At 40.8% G+C, this 15,439-nt stretch overlaps 1 protein-coding gene across 2 annotated transcripts in view; it reads right to left on the bottom strand.

The window, feature by feature from the left end:
- Positions 1-15,439, bottom strand: part of arhgef12b (Rho guanine nucleotide exchange factor (GEF) 12b) — a 154,811-nt gene that overhangs the window by 89,757 nt on the left and 49,615 nt on the right. For both annotated transcript variants that reach the window (XM_039005184.1, XM_039005185.1), the window contains exons 2-3: positions 8,038-8,058; positions 7,282-7,376 (exon numbers count right to left, since the gene is read on the bottom strand). In XM_039005184.1, coding sequence (XP_038861112.1) covers positions 7,282-7,376; positions 8,038-8,058 — 116 coding nt within the window. The remainder of the gene's footprint in view (positions 1-7,281; positions 7,377-8,037; positions 8,059-15,439) is intronic.

Below are 15,439 nucleotides of genomic sequence, written 5' to 3'. Positions count from 1 at the left end.
TGATGGTGTGTGCTTTGCTGGTGACACTGTCTGTGATTTATTTAGATTTCAAGGCACACTTAACCAGCATGGCTACCACAGCATTCTGCAGCGACACGCCATCCAATTTGGTTTGCGCTTAATGGGACTATCATTTGTTTTTCAACAGGACAATGACCCAAAACACACCTCCAGGCTGTGTAAGGTCTATTTGACCAAGAAGGGGAGTGATGGTGCTGCATCAGATGACCTGGCCTCCACAATCACCTGACCTCAACCCAATTGAGATGGTTTGGGATGAGTTGGACCTCAGAGTGAAGGAAAAGCAGCCAACAAGTGCTCAGCATGTGGAACTCCTTCAAAATTGTCGGAAAAGCATTCCAGGTGAAGCAGGTTGAGAGAATGCCAGGAGTGTGCAAAGCTGTCATCAAGGCAAAGGGTGGCTACTTTGAAGAATCTAAATATATTTAGATTTGTTTAACACTTTTTTGGTTACTACATGATTCCATATGTGTTATTTCCTAGTTTTGATGTCTTCACTAGTATTCTACAATGTAGAAAATAGTCAAAAAAGAAAAACCCTTGAATGAATAGGTGTGTCCTAACTTTTGACTGGTACTGTATGTATTTATGTATGGACATGTAGATAACGCTTCCTTGAAAACAACTAAACTGAAATAAAGGTAACTGAGGTTAAGAATAGAGGTCGACCGATTATGATTTTTCAACGCCGATACCGATTATTGTGTAACAGTATAGCTTCCATTCCCTCTCCTCGCCACAGCCACCCTCGAAGCAGCGTTACCCATGCAGAGCAAGGGGAACAACTACAAGTCTCAGAGCGAGTGACGTTTGAAACGCTATTAGCGCGCACCCCGCTAACTACCTAGCCATTTCACATTGGTTACACCAGCCTAATCTCGGGAGTTGATAGGCTTGAATTCATAAACAGCAGAACTGCTGGCAAAACGCACGAAAGTGCTGTTTGAATGAACGCTTACGAGCCTGCTGATGCCCACCTTCGCTCAGTCAGACTGCTCTATCAAATCATAGACTTAATTATAACATAATAACACACAGAAATATGAGCCTTAGGCCATTAATATGGTCGAATCAGGAAAGTATCATCTCGAAAACAAAACATTTATTCTTTCAGTGAAATACGGAAGCGTTCCGTATTTTATCTAATGGGTGGCATCCATCAGTCTAAATATTCCTGTTACATTGCACAACCTTCAATGTTATATCATAATTACGTAAAATTCTGGCAAATTAGTTCGCAATGAGCCAGGCGGCCCAAACTGTTGCATATACCCTGACTCTGCGTGCAATGAACGCAAGAGAAGTGACACAATTTCACCTTGTTAATAGTGCCTGCTAACCTGGATTTCTTTTAGCTAAATATGCAGGTTTAAAAATATATACTTCTGTGTATTGATTTTAAGAAAGGCATTGATGTTTATGGTTAGGTACACGTTGGAGCAACGACAGTCCTTTTTCGCAAATGCGCACCGCACCGATTGTATGCAACGCAGGACACGCTAGATAAACTAGTAATATCAACCATGTGTAGTTATAACTAGTGATTATGATTGATCGATTGATTGTTTTTTATAAGATAAGTTTAATGCTAGCTAGCAACTTACCTTGGCTTCTTACTGCATTCGCGTAACAGGCGGGCTCCTCGTGAGGCAGGTGGTTAGAGCGTTGAACTAGTTAACCGTAAGGTTGCAAGATTGAATCCCTGAGCTGACAAGGTAAAAATCTGTTGTTCTGCCCCTGAACAAGGCAGTTAACCCACCGTTCCTAGGCCGTCATTGAAAATAAGAATGTGTTCTTAACTGACTTGCCTAGTTAAATAAAGGTGTAAAAAAAAAAAAAAAATACCGATTTCCGATTGTTATGAAAACTTGAAATCGGCCCCGATTAATCGGACATTCTGATTAATCGGTCGACCTCTAGTTAAGAGAATTCAGAATTAACAAGCAGAATTCAGAATTCAAAAGAAGAAGGATTCTGAGAAAAGCCAAGCCTAAAATGGCTCTCAGACAAAGAAAATGAAGGCATAAAGATAAATGTTTCTTAACCTTTTTTGTACCAGCGACCAGCAAGCCATGTTCTTTCCTCCTAGCGGGACAGTTTACATTAAAACTAACACTGTAGAACTCCCAGATTAAAGTCTCAGAGACCGGTCAGCAACATATCATGGACCAGCACAGGTTGAGCTATTGAATGATAGGTTAAGAAACAGTGAGATATCACTACATGACCGAACGTATGTGGACACTTGCTCGTCAAATATTTCTATTACAAAATCATGGGCATTAATATGTAGTTGGTCTCCTATTTGCTGCTATAACAGCCTCCCCTCTTCTGGGAAGGCTTTCCAATAGAAGTTAGAACATTGCTGTATATATATACACAGTGCATTCGGAAAGTATTCACACCCCTTCACTTTTTCCACATTTTGTTACGTTACAACCTTATTTCTAAAATGGATTCAATCGTTTTTTCCCCTCATTAATGTACACACAATACCCCATAATGACAAAGCAAAAATAGATTTGTAGAAAAAAAACTATCACATTTACATAAGTGTTCCGACCCCTTTCTCAGTACTTTGTTGAAGCACCTTTGGCAGCAATTACAGCCTCGAGTCTTCTTAGGTATGACGCTACAAGCTTGGCACACCTGTATTTGGGGAGTTTATCCCATTCTTCTCTGCAGATCCTCTCAAGCTCTGTCAGGTTGGATGAGGAGCGTCGCTGCACAGCTATTTTCAGGTCTCTCCAGAGATGTTCGATCGGGTTCAAGTCCGGGCTCTGGCTGGGCCACTCAAGGACATTCAGAGACGTGTCTTGAAGCCACTCCTGCGTTGTCTTGACTGTGTGCTTAGGGGCATTGTCCTGTTGGAAGGTGAACCTTTGTCCCAGTCTGAGGTCCTGACCGCTCTGGAGCAGGTTTTCATCAAGGATCTCTCTGTACTTTGCTCCGTTCATCTTTCCCTCGATCCTGACTAGTCTCCCAGTCACTGCTGCTGAAAAACATCCCCACAACATGATGCTGCCACCACCATGCTTTACCGTAGGAATGGTGCCAGGTTTCCTCCAGACATGATGCTTGGCATTCAGGCCAAAGAGTTCAATCTTGGTTTCATCAGACCAGAGGATCCTGTTATCATGGTCTGAGAGTCCATTAGGTGCCTTATGGCAAACTCCAAGCGGGCTGTCATGTGCCTGTTACTGAGGAGTGGCTTCCGTCTGGCCACTCTACCATAAAGGCTTGATTGGTGGAGGGCTGCAGAGATGGTTGTCCTTCTGGAAGGTTCTCCCATCTTCACAAAGGAACTCTGGAGCTCTGTCAGAGTGACCATCAGATTCTTGGTCACCTCCCTGACCAAGGCCCTTCTCACCCGATTGCTAACTTTGGCCGGGCAGCCAGCTTTAAGAAGAGTTTTGGTGGTTCCAAACTTCTTCCATTTAAGAAAGAGGGAGGCCACTATGTTTTTGGGGACCTTCAATGCTGCAGACATTTTTTGGTACCCTTCCCCAGGTTTGTGCCTCGACAAATCCTGTCATCAACCTCATGGCTTGGTTTTTGCTCTGACATGCACTGTCAACTGTGGGACCTTACATAGACAGGTGTGTGCCTTTCCAAATCATGTCCAATCAATTGAATTTACCACAGGTGGACTCCAATCAAGTTGTAGAAACATCTCAAGGATGATCAATGGAAACAGGATGCACCTGAGCTCAATTTTGAGTCTCATAGCAAAGGGTCATAAAACGTATGTAAATAAGGTATCTGTTTTAAAAAATGTATACATTTGCAAAAATATCTAAAAACCAGTTTCCGCTTTGTCATTATGAAGTATTTTGTGTAGATTGATGAGAATAATCAATTTTATAATAAGGCTGTAACGTAACAAAATGTGGAAAAAGTCAAGGGGTCTGAATACTTTCCAAATGCACTGTACCTCCTCTCTATAGGCTGACTCGTCATTGTTGTTTATCAGGTCTACAACTAGGGCTGGGCGATATGGCCTAAAAATCATAACTACATTTTTTCAAACTTATGGCCAATTCACGATAAATATATTGATAAAAAACTAAAAAAGGTTAAATAACCATTGTTGCGCAATTAAACGTCAATAGACGGCATTTCAAACAGTAAGGAATAATATAATGAATTCAAAGCTTGTAAAATTATACCTAAGCTAAATATAAGTCTTCCACAACCATAAGACCCACTCATAATTTAATTTTTTATCAAAATAGTTTAACCTGCTTTTTGCAATAGTCACTGATCTGGCTTTCAAGTTGGTCTACAAAAATGTATTTTTTGTTACAAATTAACCATGCACAACGCAGTCCACTAATCCACTAATAATGCCCAACATCTGGTAAGAGGCATTATATAAAATTAACACAGGTTTTGAAATATTTGCATTCTGTAAAGGCTTCCTTCTTTTCACTCTGTCAATTAAATTAGTATTGTGGAGTAACTACAATGTTGATGATCCATCCTCAGTTTTCTACTATCACAGCCATTAACTTCTCTAGGATAGGGGGCAGCATTTTCACGTTTGGATGAAAAGCATATCCAAATTCAACTGCAAGCTACTCATCCCCAGAAGATAAGATATGCATATTATTAGTGGATTTGGATAGAAAACACTCTGAAGTTTCTAAAACTGTTTGAATCATGTCTGTGTGTATAACAGAACTTATTTAGCAGGCGAAACCCCGAGGACAAACCATTCAGATAAAAAGAAATTGAGGTCACTCTTGCAGTTCCTACCGCTTCCACTGGATGTCAACAGTCTTTAGAAATTGGTTGAGGGTTTTTCCTTTGTGTAATGAAGAAGTACGGCCATCTTGATTGAGGGTCACTCGAAGTGTCCTGTTTGTCAGAGGCGCATGACCAGAAGGCTAGCTACAGTTTGTTTTAATCCTGTATTGAACACAGATCATCCCGTTTTCAATTTTATCGATTATTTACGTAAAAAAATAACTAAAGTTATATTAAAAAAGTAGTTTGAAATGTTTTGGCAAAGTTTACAGGTAACTTTTGAGATATTTTGTAGTCACGTTTCACAAGTTGGAACCGGTGTTTTTCTGGATCAAACGCGCCAAATAAATTTACATTTTGGATATATATCGACGGAATTAATCGAACAAAAGGACCATTTGTGATGTTTATGGGACATATTGGAGTGCCAACAACAGAAGCTCGTCAAAGGTAAGGCATGAATTATATTTTTCTTTCTGCGTTTTGTGTCGTGCCTGCAGGGTTGAAATATGCTTCTCTCTCTTTGTTTACTATGGTGCTAACTCAGATAATAGCATTGTTTGCTTTCGCCGAAAAGCCTATTTGAATTCTGACATGTTGGCTGGATTCACAACCAGTGTAGCTTTAATTTGGTATCTTTCATGTGTGATTTAATGAAAGTTTGATTTTTATAGTAATTTATTTGAATTTGGCGCTCTGCATTTTCTCTGGCTTTTGGCCAAGTGAGACAGTAGCGTCCCGCCTAAACTCAGATTTTTGGATATAAATATGAACTTTACTGAACAAAACATACATGTATTGTGTAACATGAAGTCCTATGAGTGTCATCTGATGAAGATCATCAAAGGTTAGTGATTAATTTTATCTCTATTTCTGCTTTTTGTTACTCCACTCTTTGGCTGGAAAAATGGCTGTGTTTTTCTGTGGCTATGTACTGACCTAACATAATCGCAAGGTGTGCTTTCGCCGTAAATCCTTTTTGAAATCAGACATGTTGGCTGGATTCACAACAAGTGTAGCTTTAATTTGGTGTCTTTCATGTGTGATTTCATGAAGGTTAGATTTTTATAGTAATTTATTTGAATTTGGCGCTCTGCATTTTTACTGGCTTTTGGCCAAGTGGGTAACGTCCCACATATCCCAGAGAAGTTAAGCTCTGTAACTGTTTTAAAGTCACCATTGGCCTCATGGTGAAATCCCTGAGCGGTTTCTTCCTCTCCGGCAACTGAGTTGGGAAGGGTGCCTGTATCTGTGTATGCTCATTGCACATTCATAAAAAACACAGACTAGACCGCTAGCACCCAATAGTATGTGGCTAAAATGGGAGGGATTGTGGTGCTGTGCCTGTCTGAAGAGTAGACTACCTCATCACATGACTAGGGCTCAAAGCGCACTATTAACCAGTGTGTGTGTGTGTGTGAGTGTGTGTGTGTGCGTGTTTCATCCTCAGACTCCAGCAGCCATGACGTGTGTGCGAGTGTGCAAGTATTATTGTGACTGTGTGTGTTTGAATGTGTGTATGTACATGTGTGTGTTTGTGTTTCATCCTGCTGCCGCTCCTGTTTCCCCAGCCTAACAGAAGATAAGCATCAGCCTGGTGTTGGCTGTTAATCTGGCTGTCAGCTGGGGAGCCATGGTGCTCCCATTTGACCCCCCCACCCCAGACCAAACATTAACCCCTCGTCTCCAGAGTGGACCTTTAATAACAGGGTCTTATTCATTAGGTATCAAATAAAAAAAAGAGGGAGGGACTACGTGAACTTGGCCAATAAGAAACTATTGTTTTTGTTGCAAAACATTTTCCGTTCCCAGGGTCGTATACATTAGTGCACAGCGTAGCAAAACGTTTTGCAACGGAAAACAAAAACAAATGTTTCCTATTGGACACGTCCAGGTAGTCCCGCCCTGCTTCGGTTTGTTTTCTTCCGTTTGGTTTCTAGTAGCTCCCACCTAGGCTACAGCATGTCACCGCAGCACTTATCACATCGACACACTGCATAATTTACATTCAATTATCTAATGTGTGTGAGTGAGTGAAGCGGAGTGCTACCCACAACAGGATCAATGACACGTTTACAGTCTGAAAGGGTCTAATAACAGTGATTGGCTTGAGCTTATATCAGACAATACAGTAAACAGTGAAAGAGTTTCTTTTAATTTTGAAACAACCCCAATGTGCATTAATGGTCGCTATGAAGTTAGGATTCGCCACTAACAGAAACTCTTTCCACTCCATAAGGAGCTGTTAATTACTATTTCCATATAATTTAGTTTATTTGGTCAGTAGCTAATATTGTGTCAAATGATTATTACAGTTATCACCAGTAACTGACCGACAGTAATACACTGCACCAACCAAGTGGAAAATTAGATTAGACATTGAAATGGATTGAGGTGTGTATTATATTTTGTGCTTGCACAATTTGTTCAATGAGTGTATGTTGCAAGTGTGCGCAAGTCCTGTTTTCTGTTTGTTTGTGTATGTGTGTATGCTTGTGCGTGCACACTTACCTGTAGGGTCAAACTCATGCGCAGGTGGGACTGTGTTTTTGTCACTCTTGGGATTCTTGTCTGGGGGATGGTCCTTGCTGAGAATGCTAGGGGTCCTGGGAACACACAAACACAGATGGCATGGTGAGAAACACACACATACACAGGACACCAGATTTCGCACTTCTGTGCAGGTTTTCAACCAGGCTTTAAATTTCAATATTGGTGAAAAATGTATACTTAAAATGTCACTCTATTCGTGGAACGACCCCATTATATTATACTTTCACGTAATATTATCTGTTACAATACTCTCTCAGACATACTGTATCTTAGACACCTGGGACTTAGACCCTTTACCAGACGAAATAGAGAGCCAAATCCCTACGGCTTAGGAGGAAGACTGCACCATCAGATTCTAGATACATGAGGTGTCATCTTAACATGCTTATCAGGGTGTCAGGCATGGTATGGGGTCCAAAAGCCTCATAATATCCAGCTAAATCAACTCAAATACAGGGCAGCATCTGAAATGGAACCCTATTCCTTATTTAATACACTACTTTTAACCAGGGCCAGGTCAAAAATAGTACACTAAATAGTGAATAGGGTTCCATTTAGGACGCATACCAGGTGACCCAACTCTTAGGGGCATATCATTTATTTTTTGGTAATACATTCTAGTTATATGGTGATGTTTGTCTGGAGGTCATGATTGTAGTCTGTTGTGATTGACAATGTGGACAAAGATTTGCGAAGCAAGGAAAAAACTCTGACCTGGTTGCTTTTTTGGAAAACCTGTGAAAACAAAGACGAGAAAGGATTAGAATACTATTATACTATTTGTCATTGGTAAAACCCTGTTCTAAGTGTACAGTGCCTTCATACCCCTTAAATTATTCCACATTTTGTTGTGTTACAGCCTGAACTCCAAATGGATTAAATATAAAACATTTCTTACCCATCTGTACACAATACCCCATAATGACAATGTGAAAACATGTTTTTATACATTTTAGCAAATGTATTGAAAAAGAAATACAGAAATATCTAATTTACATTAGTATTCACACCCCTGAGTCAATACATGTTAGAATCACCTTCGGCAGTGATTACAGCTGTGAGTATTTCTGGGTACGTCTTTAAGAGCTTCATACACCTGGAATTTACAATATTTGCACATTATTCTTTCAAAAATTCTTCAAGCTCTGTCAAGTTGGTTGTTGATCATTGCTAGAAAGCCATTTTCTTTCCATAGATTTTCAAGCTGATTTAAGTCAAAACTGTAACTAGGCCACTCAAGAACATTCAATGTCATCTTGGTAAGCAACTCCAGTGTAGATTTGGCCTTGTGTTCTAGGTTATTGTCCTGCTGAAAGGTGAATTTGTCTCATAGTGTTGGTTGGAAAGCAGGTTTTCCTCTAGGATTTTGCCTGTGCTTAGTTCTATTCCGTTTCTTTTTATCCTAAAAAGAACTCCCTAGTCCTCGCCGATGACAAGCATACCCATAACATGATTCAGCCGCCACCATGCTTAAAATATGAAGACTGGTACTCAGTGATGGGTTGTGTTGGATTTTCCCCAAACATAATGCTTTGCATTCATTAAATAAAGTACATTTTACTTTAGTGCCTTATTGCAAACACGATGCATGTTTTGGAAAAACTTTTTTTTTTCACTCTGTCATTTAGGTTAGTATTGTGGAGTAACTACAATGTTGTTGACCCATCCTTTTTCCTATCACACCCATTAAACCCTGTAACTGTTTTAAAGTTACCATTGGCCTCATGGTGAAATCCCTGAGCGGTTTCCTTCCTCTCTGGCAACTGAGTTAGGACGGACGCCTGTATCTTTGTAGTGACTACTGTAGGTGTATTGACACAGTGCACCATCCAAAGTGTAATTGATAACTTATTTGCAAGGCATTGGAAAACCTCCCTGGCCTTTGTGGTTGAATCTGTGTTTGAAATTCACTGCTCGACTGAGGGACCTTACAGATAATTGTATGTGCGGGGAACAGAGACGAGGTAGTCATTCAAAAATCATGTTAAACACTATTACTGTACACAGAGTGAGTCCATGCAACTTATTATGTGACTTGTTAAGCACATTTTTACTCCTGAACTTATTTAGGCTTGCCATAACAAAGGGGTTGAATACTTATTGATTCAATACATTTTAGTTGACATTTTTTTGTTCATTTTTAAACATTTCTAAAAACCTAATTCCACTTTGACATTCAGAATAATTTTTTCAACACAGGTTAAATTTCACAAACTGTATGAAATTGGACCCCTGTGGGGTAAAATGTATTGTAGCTCTATGTAAGGTTCTGTATTTATTTTCATAGTCAATCTGTGTTCTGTTTCATTGTGTTCTTGAACGTAGCCCTGTCTTTCATTTTTGTTCATTGATTTCACCTGTGTTAGTTACTCACCTGGTCTCATCAGCTCCTTATTTCGTTCAGTTCATTCTGTTTGTGTCTTTGTGAGGTATTGTTCGTTTCGACTCTACTAAGCCTTTTCCTAGCTCGTTTGTGAGAACCAGTTATAGCCTTCAGTCCTAGTTTTGATTCACCTGCCTGTTTGCCTACCTGTGTACGACCATTGCCAGCCTGTGACCACGATTCCTGCCTTCTGCGATAAACACCTCCCGCTCTGCGTGTGAATCTACACCTTTTTCTCCCTGAGTATTCATTATACTCCAGAAGTGTTAATTCAAGCAACAAGTTTATTGTTCTAGCAAAAATACTCTGGTTTCACAGGCCTGTACCTGGACTAAAACATGTTGAAGAGAGAATCTATTGAAAGTGCTTTTTGGTCCAGGAATATCCTTAATCTGGGTATCTGAAACCAGCCCCATGTTCAACCTTATATTCTCCATTTGCTACCATGTTTGTATTGTCATTGCATGCTACGTCAAGAAAATTACACTAGAAACATATATTTTATTAAAAGATAAGTATATAAATCAACAGTTCCGGGGTAACCTTATTCATTATGATCTAAAAGACAAAACTGATCGTAGATCAGCACTCCTACTCTGAGGCGCTTAATGAAAACATGCTCTGGTCTTCCTTCTTTGCTTTATCTGGCCAGGTCATCTACAAGACCCTGCTAGGTAAAGTCCCGCCTTAGCTCGCTGGTCACCATAGCAGCACCCACCCGTAGCACGCGCTCCAGCAGGTGTATTTCACTGGTCACCCCCAGGGCCAATTCCTCCTTTGGCCGCCTCTCCTTCCAGTTCTCTGCTGCCAATGACTGGAACGAACTACAAAAATCTCAAACTGGAAACACTTATCTCCCTCACCAGCTGTCAGAGCAGCTCACAGATCACTGCACCTGTACATAGGCCATCTATAAATAGCCCAAACAATTACCTCATCCCCTACTGTATATATTTATTTATTTTGCTCCCTTGCACCCCAGTATTTCTACTTTGCACATTCACCTACTGCAAATCTACAATTCCAGTGTTTTTACTTGCTATATTGTATTTACTTCACCACCGTGGCCTTTTTATTGCCTTTACCTCCCTTATCTCACCTCATTTGCTCACATTGTATATAGACTTATTTTTCTACTGTATTATTGACTGTATGTTTGTTTTACTCCATGTGTAACTCTGTGTTGTTGTATGTGTCGAACTGCTTTGCTTTATCTTGGCCAGGTCGCAGTTGTAAATGAGAACTTGTTCTCAACTTGCCTACCTGCTTAAACAAAGGTAAAATAAATAAATACAAAATAAAATTCCTTGTCATTTGCATGTTTCTGTGTACTGAGTGACATCATCAGTCAGAGACAGCCAGCTTCTAACCCCCCACCTCCAAACCCACCTTGCCGTCTGTCTCATGACATGCTGCTAACCAGTAGACTGCACTATCATAGGTACATCTTTCATCATCTGCTTACACATCACAGGATCACAACCACCACCGTTACTCAGAGGGACCAGAAATGATGGAACACCAGACCCACTTGAATTCATTTCATAATCAAAAGGGCGGTGGTGTGGCAATGCCAACATAAGCCTCATGTCCTCAGGCACTTTCTTGGTCCAAGTTGTTCCACTGGTTGGCATATCAAACATGCAGATCCCTACCCAGATGCCTAAGTCTGAGAGATAGGAGGTGGCTGGGTTCTTAATATAAATAGCACAGGCCCCTCTCTCTATCTCCACCTCTCCACCTCCTTCCGCGGGTGGTTTTTGTTTTTGTTGCTGTTCCTTCCCTCAGACAATGGGGCCTGCACTTTGAACAATGGCGCTCACGTCAAAGCCAGCTTACTACATTGCGGCATTGTGGGACAGATTCCCGGAAACAGAGAGCGCTTCTGGCAGGCCTCCCATTTCCTGAATGTGGGAGAAGGGGGGATGAGAGGGGAGATTGGAGAGGAAAAGAGGAGGGGGATGAGTGGGAGTGGGTATCTTTCAGAGAAGGCAGGAGGGGGCAGGATTTGGAGAATCCTGTGTTAGTACCTAGGCTGCAGAGCTCGTACTTGGAAATCTCTTTTGACACAGAAAAAAACATAGCTCAGTCTAATCATGGACAAAATCCCTAATATATAACATTTACAAAAAACACTGATACACCTTTCCACTGCTACCACCTTGGATTTAAGAAACACTTCTTAATAGTTGAAATGGTCATTATTTAATTCAACCAAATAGCACACTTGTTAAAGTAAATGAACATCATTCAATAAAACAAATCTGACATCAACCCAGTCATATTGAACCCCTGCCAAATAGAGACATGTGATTCACTACTACACTGTCTCGGAACAGGAGGAGTTATTAAACTGGTTCTCCTCTGATGTGCCCTGGGGAGATTAGGAGGCAGGCCAGAGGATATACTGTCTGGTTGAGGACAGACATCAGTCTCACTGGGTGGTGGCTAAGCAGCTAGTGCAGCTAGCTTTGGGTAAGAAAGGGATTTAGCTGATATTTAGATACTTAAATGCAGACTCATTCAGAATGGATAAAAAGAGGCCTAATGGGTACGTTGGAAGCTTGCGGGGAACAATGCGCTTGTTAGCTTACAAGGCAGATCAATGGGAAACACAAAGATTCTGTCACGCTCATCGAAAGATGGATTGGACCAAGGTGCAGCGTGGTAGACGTACATCATCAATTTATTAAATGAACACCAAAAACAAGAAAGAATAAACGACACGTAAAGTTTTGTAGCGCTAACACAGCAACTAACCAAAAACAAGATCCCACAAACTAAAGGTGGAAAAAAGGCTGCCTAAGTATGATCCCCCATCAGAGACAACGATAGACAGCTGCCTCTGATTGGGAACCATACCCGGCCAACAAAGAAAAAGAAAAACTAGGATGCCCACCCAAATCACACCCTGACCTAACCAAATAGAGAAATAAAAAGGCTCTCTAAGGTCAGGGTGTGACAGATTCAAGTGTAGTGAAATCGATTGCTAGCCTTTAACAATTAGCTGTTAGCTTTAACAGAGAGTTAAGTCCTGCCGCAAGTAGGTTTTAATTTATTCAGAGTTCATTTTGATCATGTTATAAAATTAATTCCTTAAATTAAATAATCTTTATCAATACTACATTTATTGTCTACTTTTTGTCTACAAGGCCAAGCTCACATCATATATCAAGAGACTACTCAGAAATGGACAAGCATTTAGCAAAACTCAAGTAGACCCTATGGTTATCTTGAAATAATTGAATGATCCTCTCAATTTATTACATGAAATCCTAAAGAAAATGGGTAAATTATAAACGCTATAGCTTTGGCAGTGCAGCAATGGCAGCCTAAAGAAGGTTTTAAATGGCAAGCAAAACATCATCACTGATGAGCCACTTGAGCCACTGTATGTAACATTAAAGTTCTGTGATTGTCACATCCCATTGCCTCCCTCCTGAATCCACTTATACGTTTTTCCTATGAGCAATGTCACCAAAGATGCTTATTACTAAGACAGAACACTTCCCATCCTCTTTGATTTTACTGACCTGACACAAGTGAACAAGGTAAAGGAAAGAAAACAGCACCAGAGTTCTCGGAGGGATACACTCAAGGAAGTTAATTTTGTGCCAGCCCCACATGTAGAGGGGTTGAACACCATTCCTGCATCACCTCAAACATGTCTATCCCACCGGTCTGAGACACATGTAAACGCTTTAACGCTTCACTGCAGTGGAGTCTCTAAAACTGTTACAATAACAAATGGAGTGCCAGAAAGTGCTCCTCACTCAGTGGTGCCTTCTAAGCTAAATTAAGCTTTTTGGGAAGTGTGACTGAGGTAACAAGTTTGCACAAGGGGCCTGGCACGTGGACACTGCCATTTTATAAGATTTTGAAGCCAGTCAGGTCTATGGAAGAGCTTCAAAACAATACTGAGAAGAGGGGGGAAAGTGATAAAGTGCATAGAGAGCAACAGCACTGCAGCAGCAGGACTCGAAAAGGGACGTCTTTGGGAACTGGCCTGATCCCTTTTCGAGACAGGCTACAGGGCCAGAGATGCTTAACCCTTTCCCCTTGTGTTGGATCCAAAGCACACGTTTTTCAGAGAGAAGCTTGTCGTGAATCACCAGTTCTGGCTACTTCTTTCATTTCACTCTCCGTTCCATATGAGGTCACATTTTGAGGAGGAGTGGCATTTAGAAAGAACATCCAGTTTGGGGGTAAACTTCATGCCTCCTCAAGTAGAAACAGTGATATCCTGAAATGGATGTTGAGCCTTCTTTCCTATCGCAACTGCCCATCGAAACTGATTCAAGTACACGTTGAGGATCCCTATGTTACAATAGAAAATGGTCAACTTGAAACATCACATTTGACCTGCACTCAGCCCTAACCATAAAACTAATTGAAGTGGATTTGAGGTGAACTCTGCCAGCCTCGTAAATACCAGAATGATTACCGCTGCGCTATCATGATATCCGTGCAGCAAACATTCATGGAAGCTTTTGGGATCAGGCAGCTTGCGAGGCTAGAACTCTGCTGCTCTGCTCACAAGAAAGGTGAACCTGGGCTTGTGAGATAAGACAACTAGTCTTGAACATACTGTCTCCTCCACTGAACACATCAGAACACAGCACAGTCTGACCAACAGAATATAGCATTTGAAGAGATACACAGTGGTGAATTTACAACAAAGGGAGAGAGAGTACACAGCCATAATATGACATTTGAAATGTCTCTATTCCTTTGAAACGTGAATGTAATGTTTACTGTTCATTTTTGATTGTGTATCTATTTCACTTGCTTTGGCAATGTAAACATATGTTTCCAATGCCAATAAAGCCCTTTGAATTGAGAGAGAGAGAGAGAGAGAGCGAGAGCGAGAGCGAGAGAGAGAGAGAGAGAGAGAGAGAGAGAGGGGAGATAAAAAGAGTAAGGCAAGAAGGACAAGGCAAGAAGGACAAGGCAAGAAGGACAAGGCAAGGGCCTTCTACACCATCAAAAATAACATACAATTTGACATCCCAATTAGGATCTGGTTAAAAATACATGAATCAGTTATACAACCCATTGCCCTTTATGTTTGTGAGGTCTGGGGTCCACTCACCAACCAATAATTCACAAAATGGGACAAACACCAAATTGAGACATGGACACAGAATTCTGCAAAGATCCTCTGTGTACAACGTAAAACACCAAATAATGCATGCAGAGCAGAATTAGGACGATACCCACTAATTATCAAAATCCAGAATTGAGCCATTCAATTCTACAACCACCTAAAAGGAAGTGATTCCCAAAACTTCCATAACAAAGCCATCACCTACAAAGAGATTAACCGACAGAAGAATCCCCTAAGCAAGTTGGAACTGGAGGACAGCAACACAATTAGACCCAACCAAATCATGAGGAAACAAAAAGATAATTCTTTCCAATGTGTCAAGTAATTAACAAAAAAAAGAACAAACGGGAATGTTATTTGGCCCTAAACAGAGAGTAGTGGCAGAATACCTGACCACTTTGACTGACGCAAAATTAAGGAAAGCTTTAACTATGTACAGACTCAGTGAGCATAGCCTGCCGTAGGAAGACCTGGCTCTTAAGAGAAGACAGGCTATGTGCACACTGCCCACAAAATGAGGTGGAAACTGAGCTGCACTTCCTAACCTCCTGCCAAATGTATGACCATATTAGAGACACATATTTCTCTCAGATTACACAGACCCACAAAGAATTTGAAAACAAATC

This window comes from Salvelinus namaycush, chromosome 12, assembly GCF_016432855.1.
Source record: "Salvelinus namaycush isolate Seneca chromosome 12, SaNama_1.0, whole genome shotgun sequence".
Taxonomy (NCBI): domain Eukaryota; kingdom Metazoa; phylum Chordata; class Actinopteri; order Salmoniformes; family Salmonidae; genus Salvelinus; species Salvelinus namaycush.
This window is presented reverse-complemented; position numbering and strand designations above follow the sequence as displayed.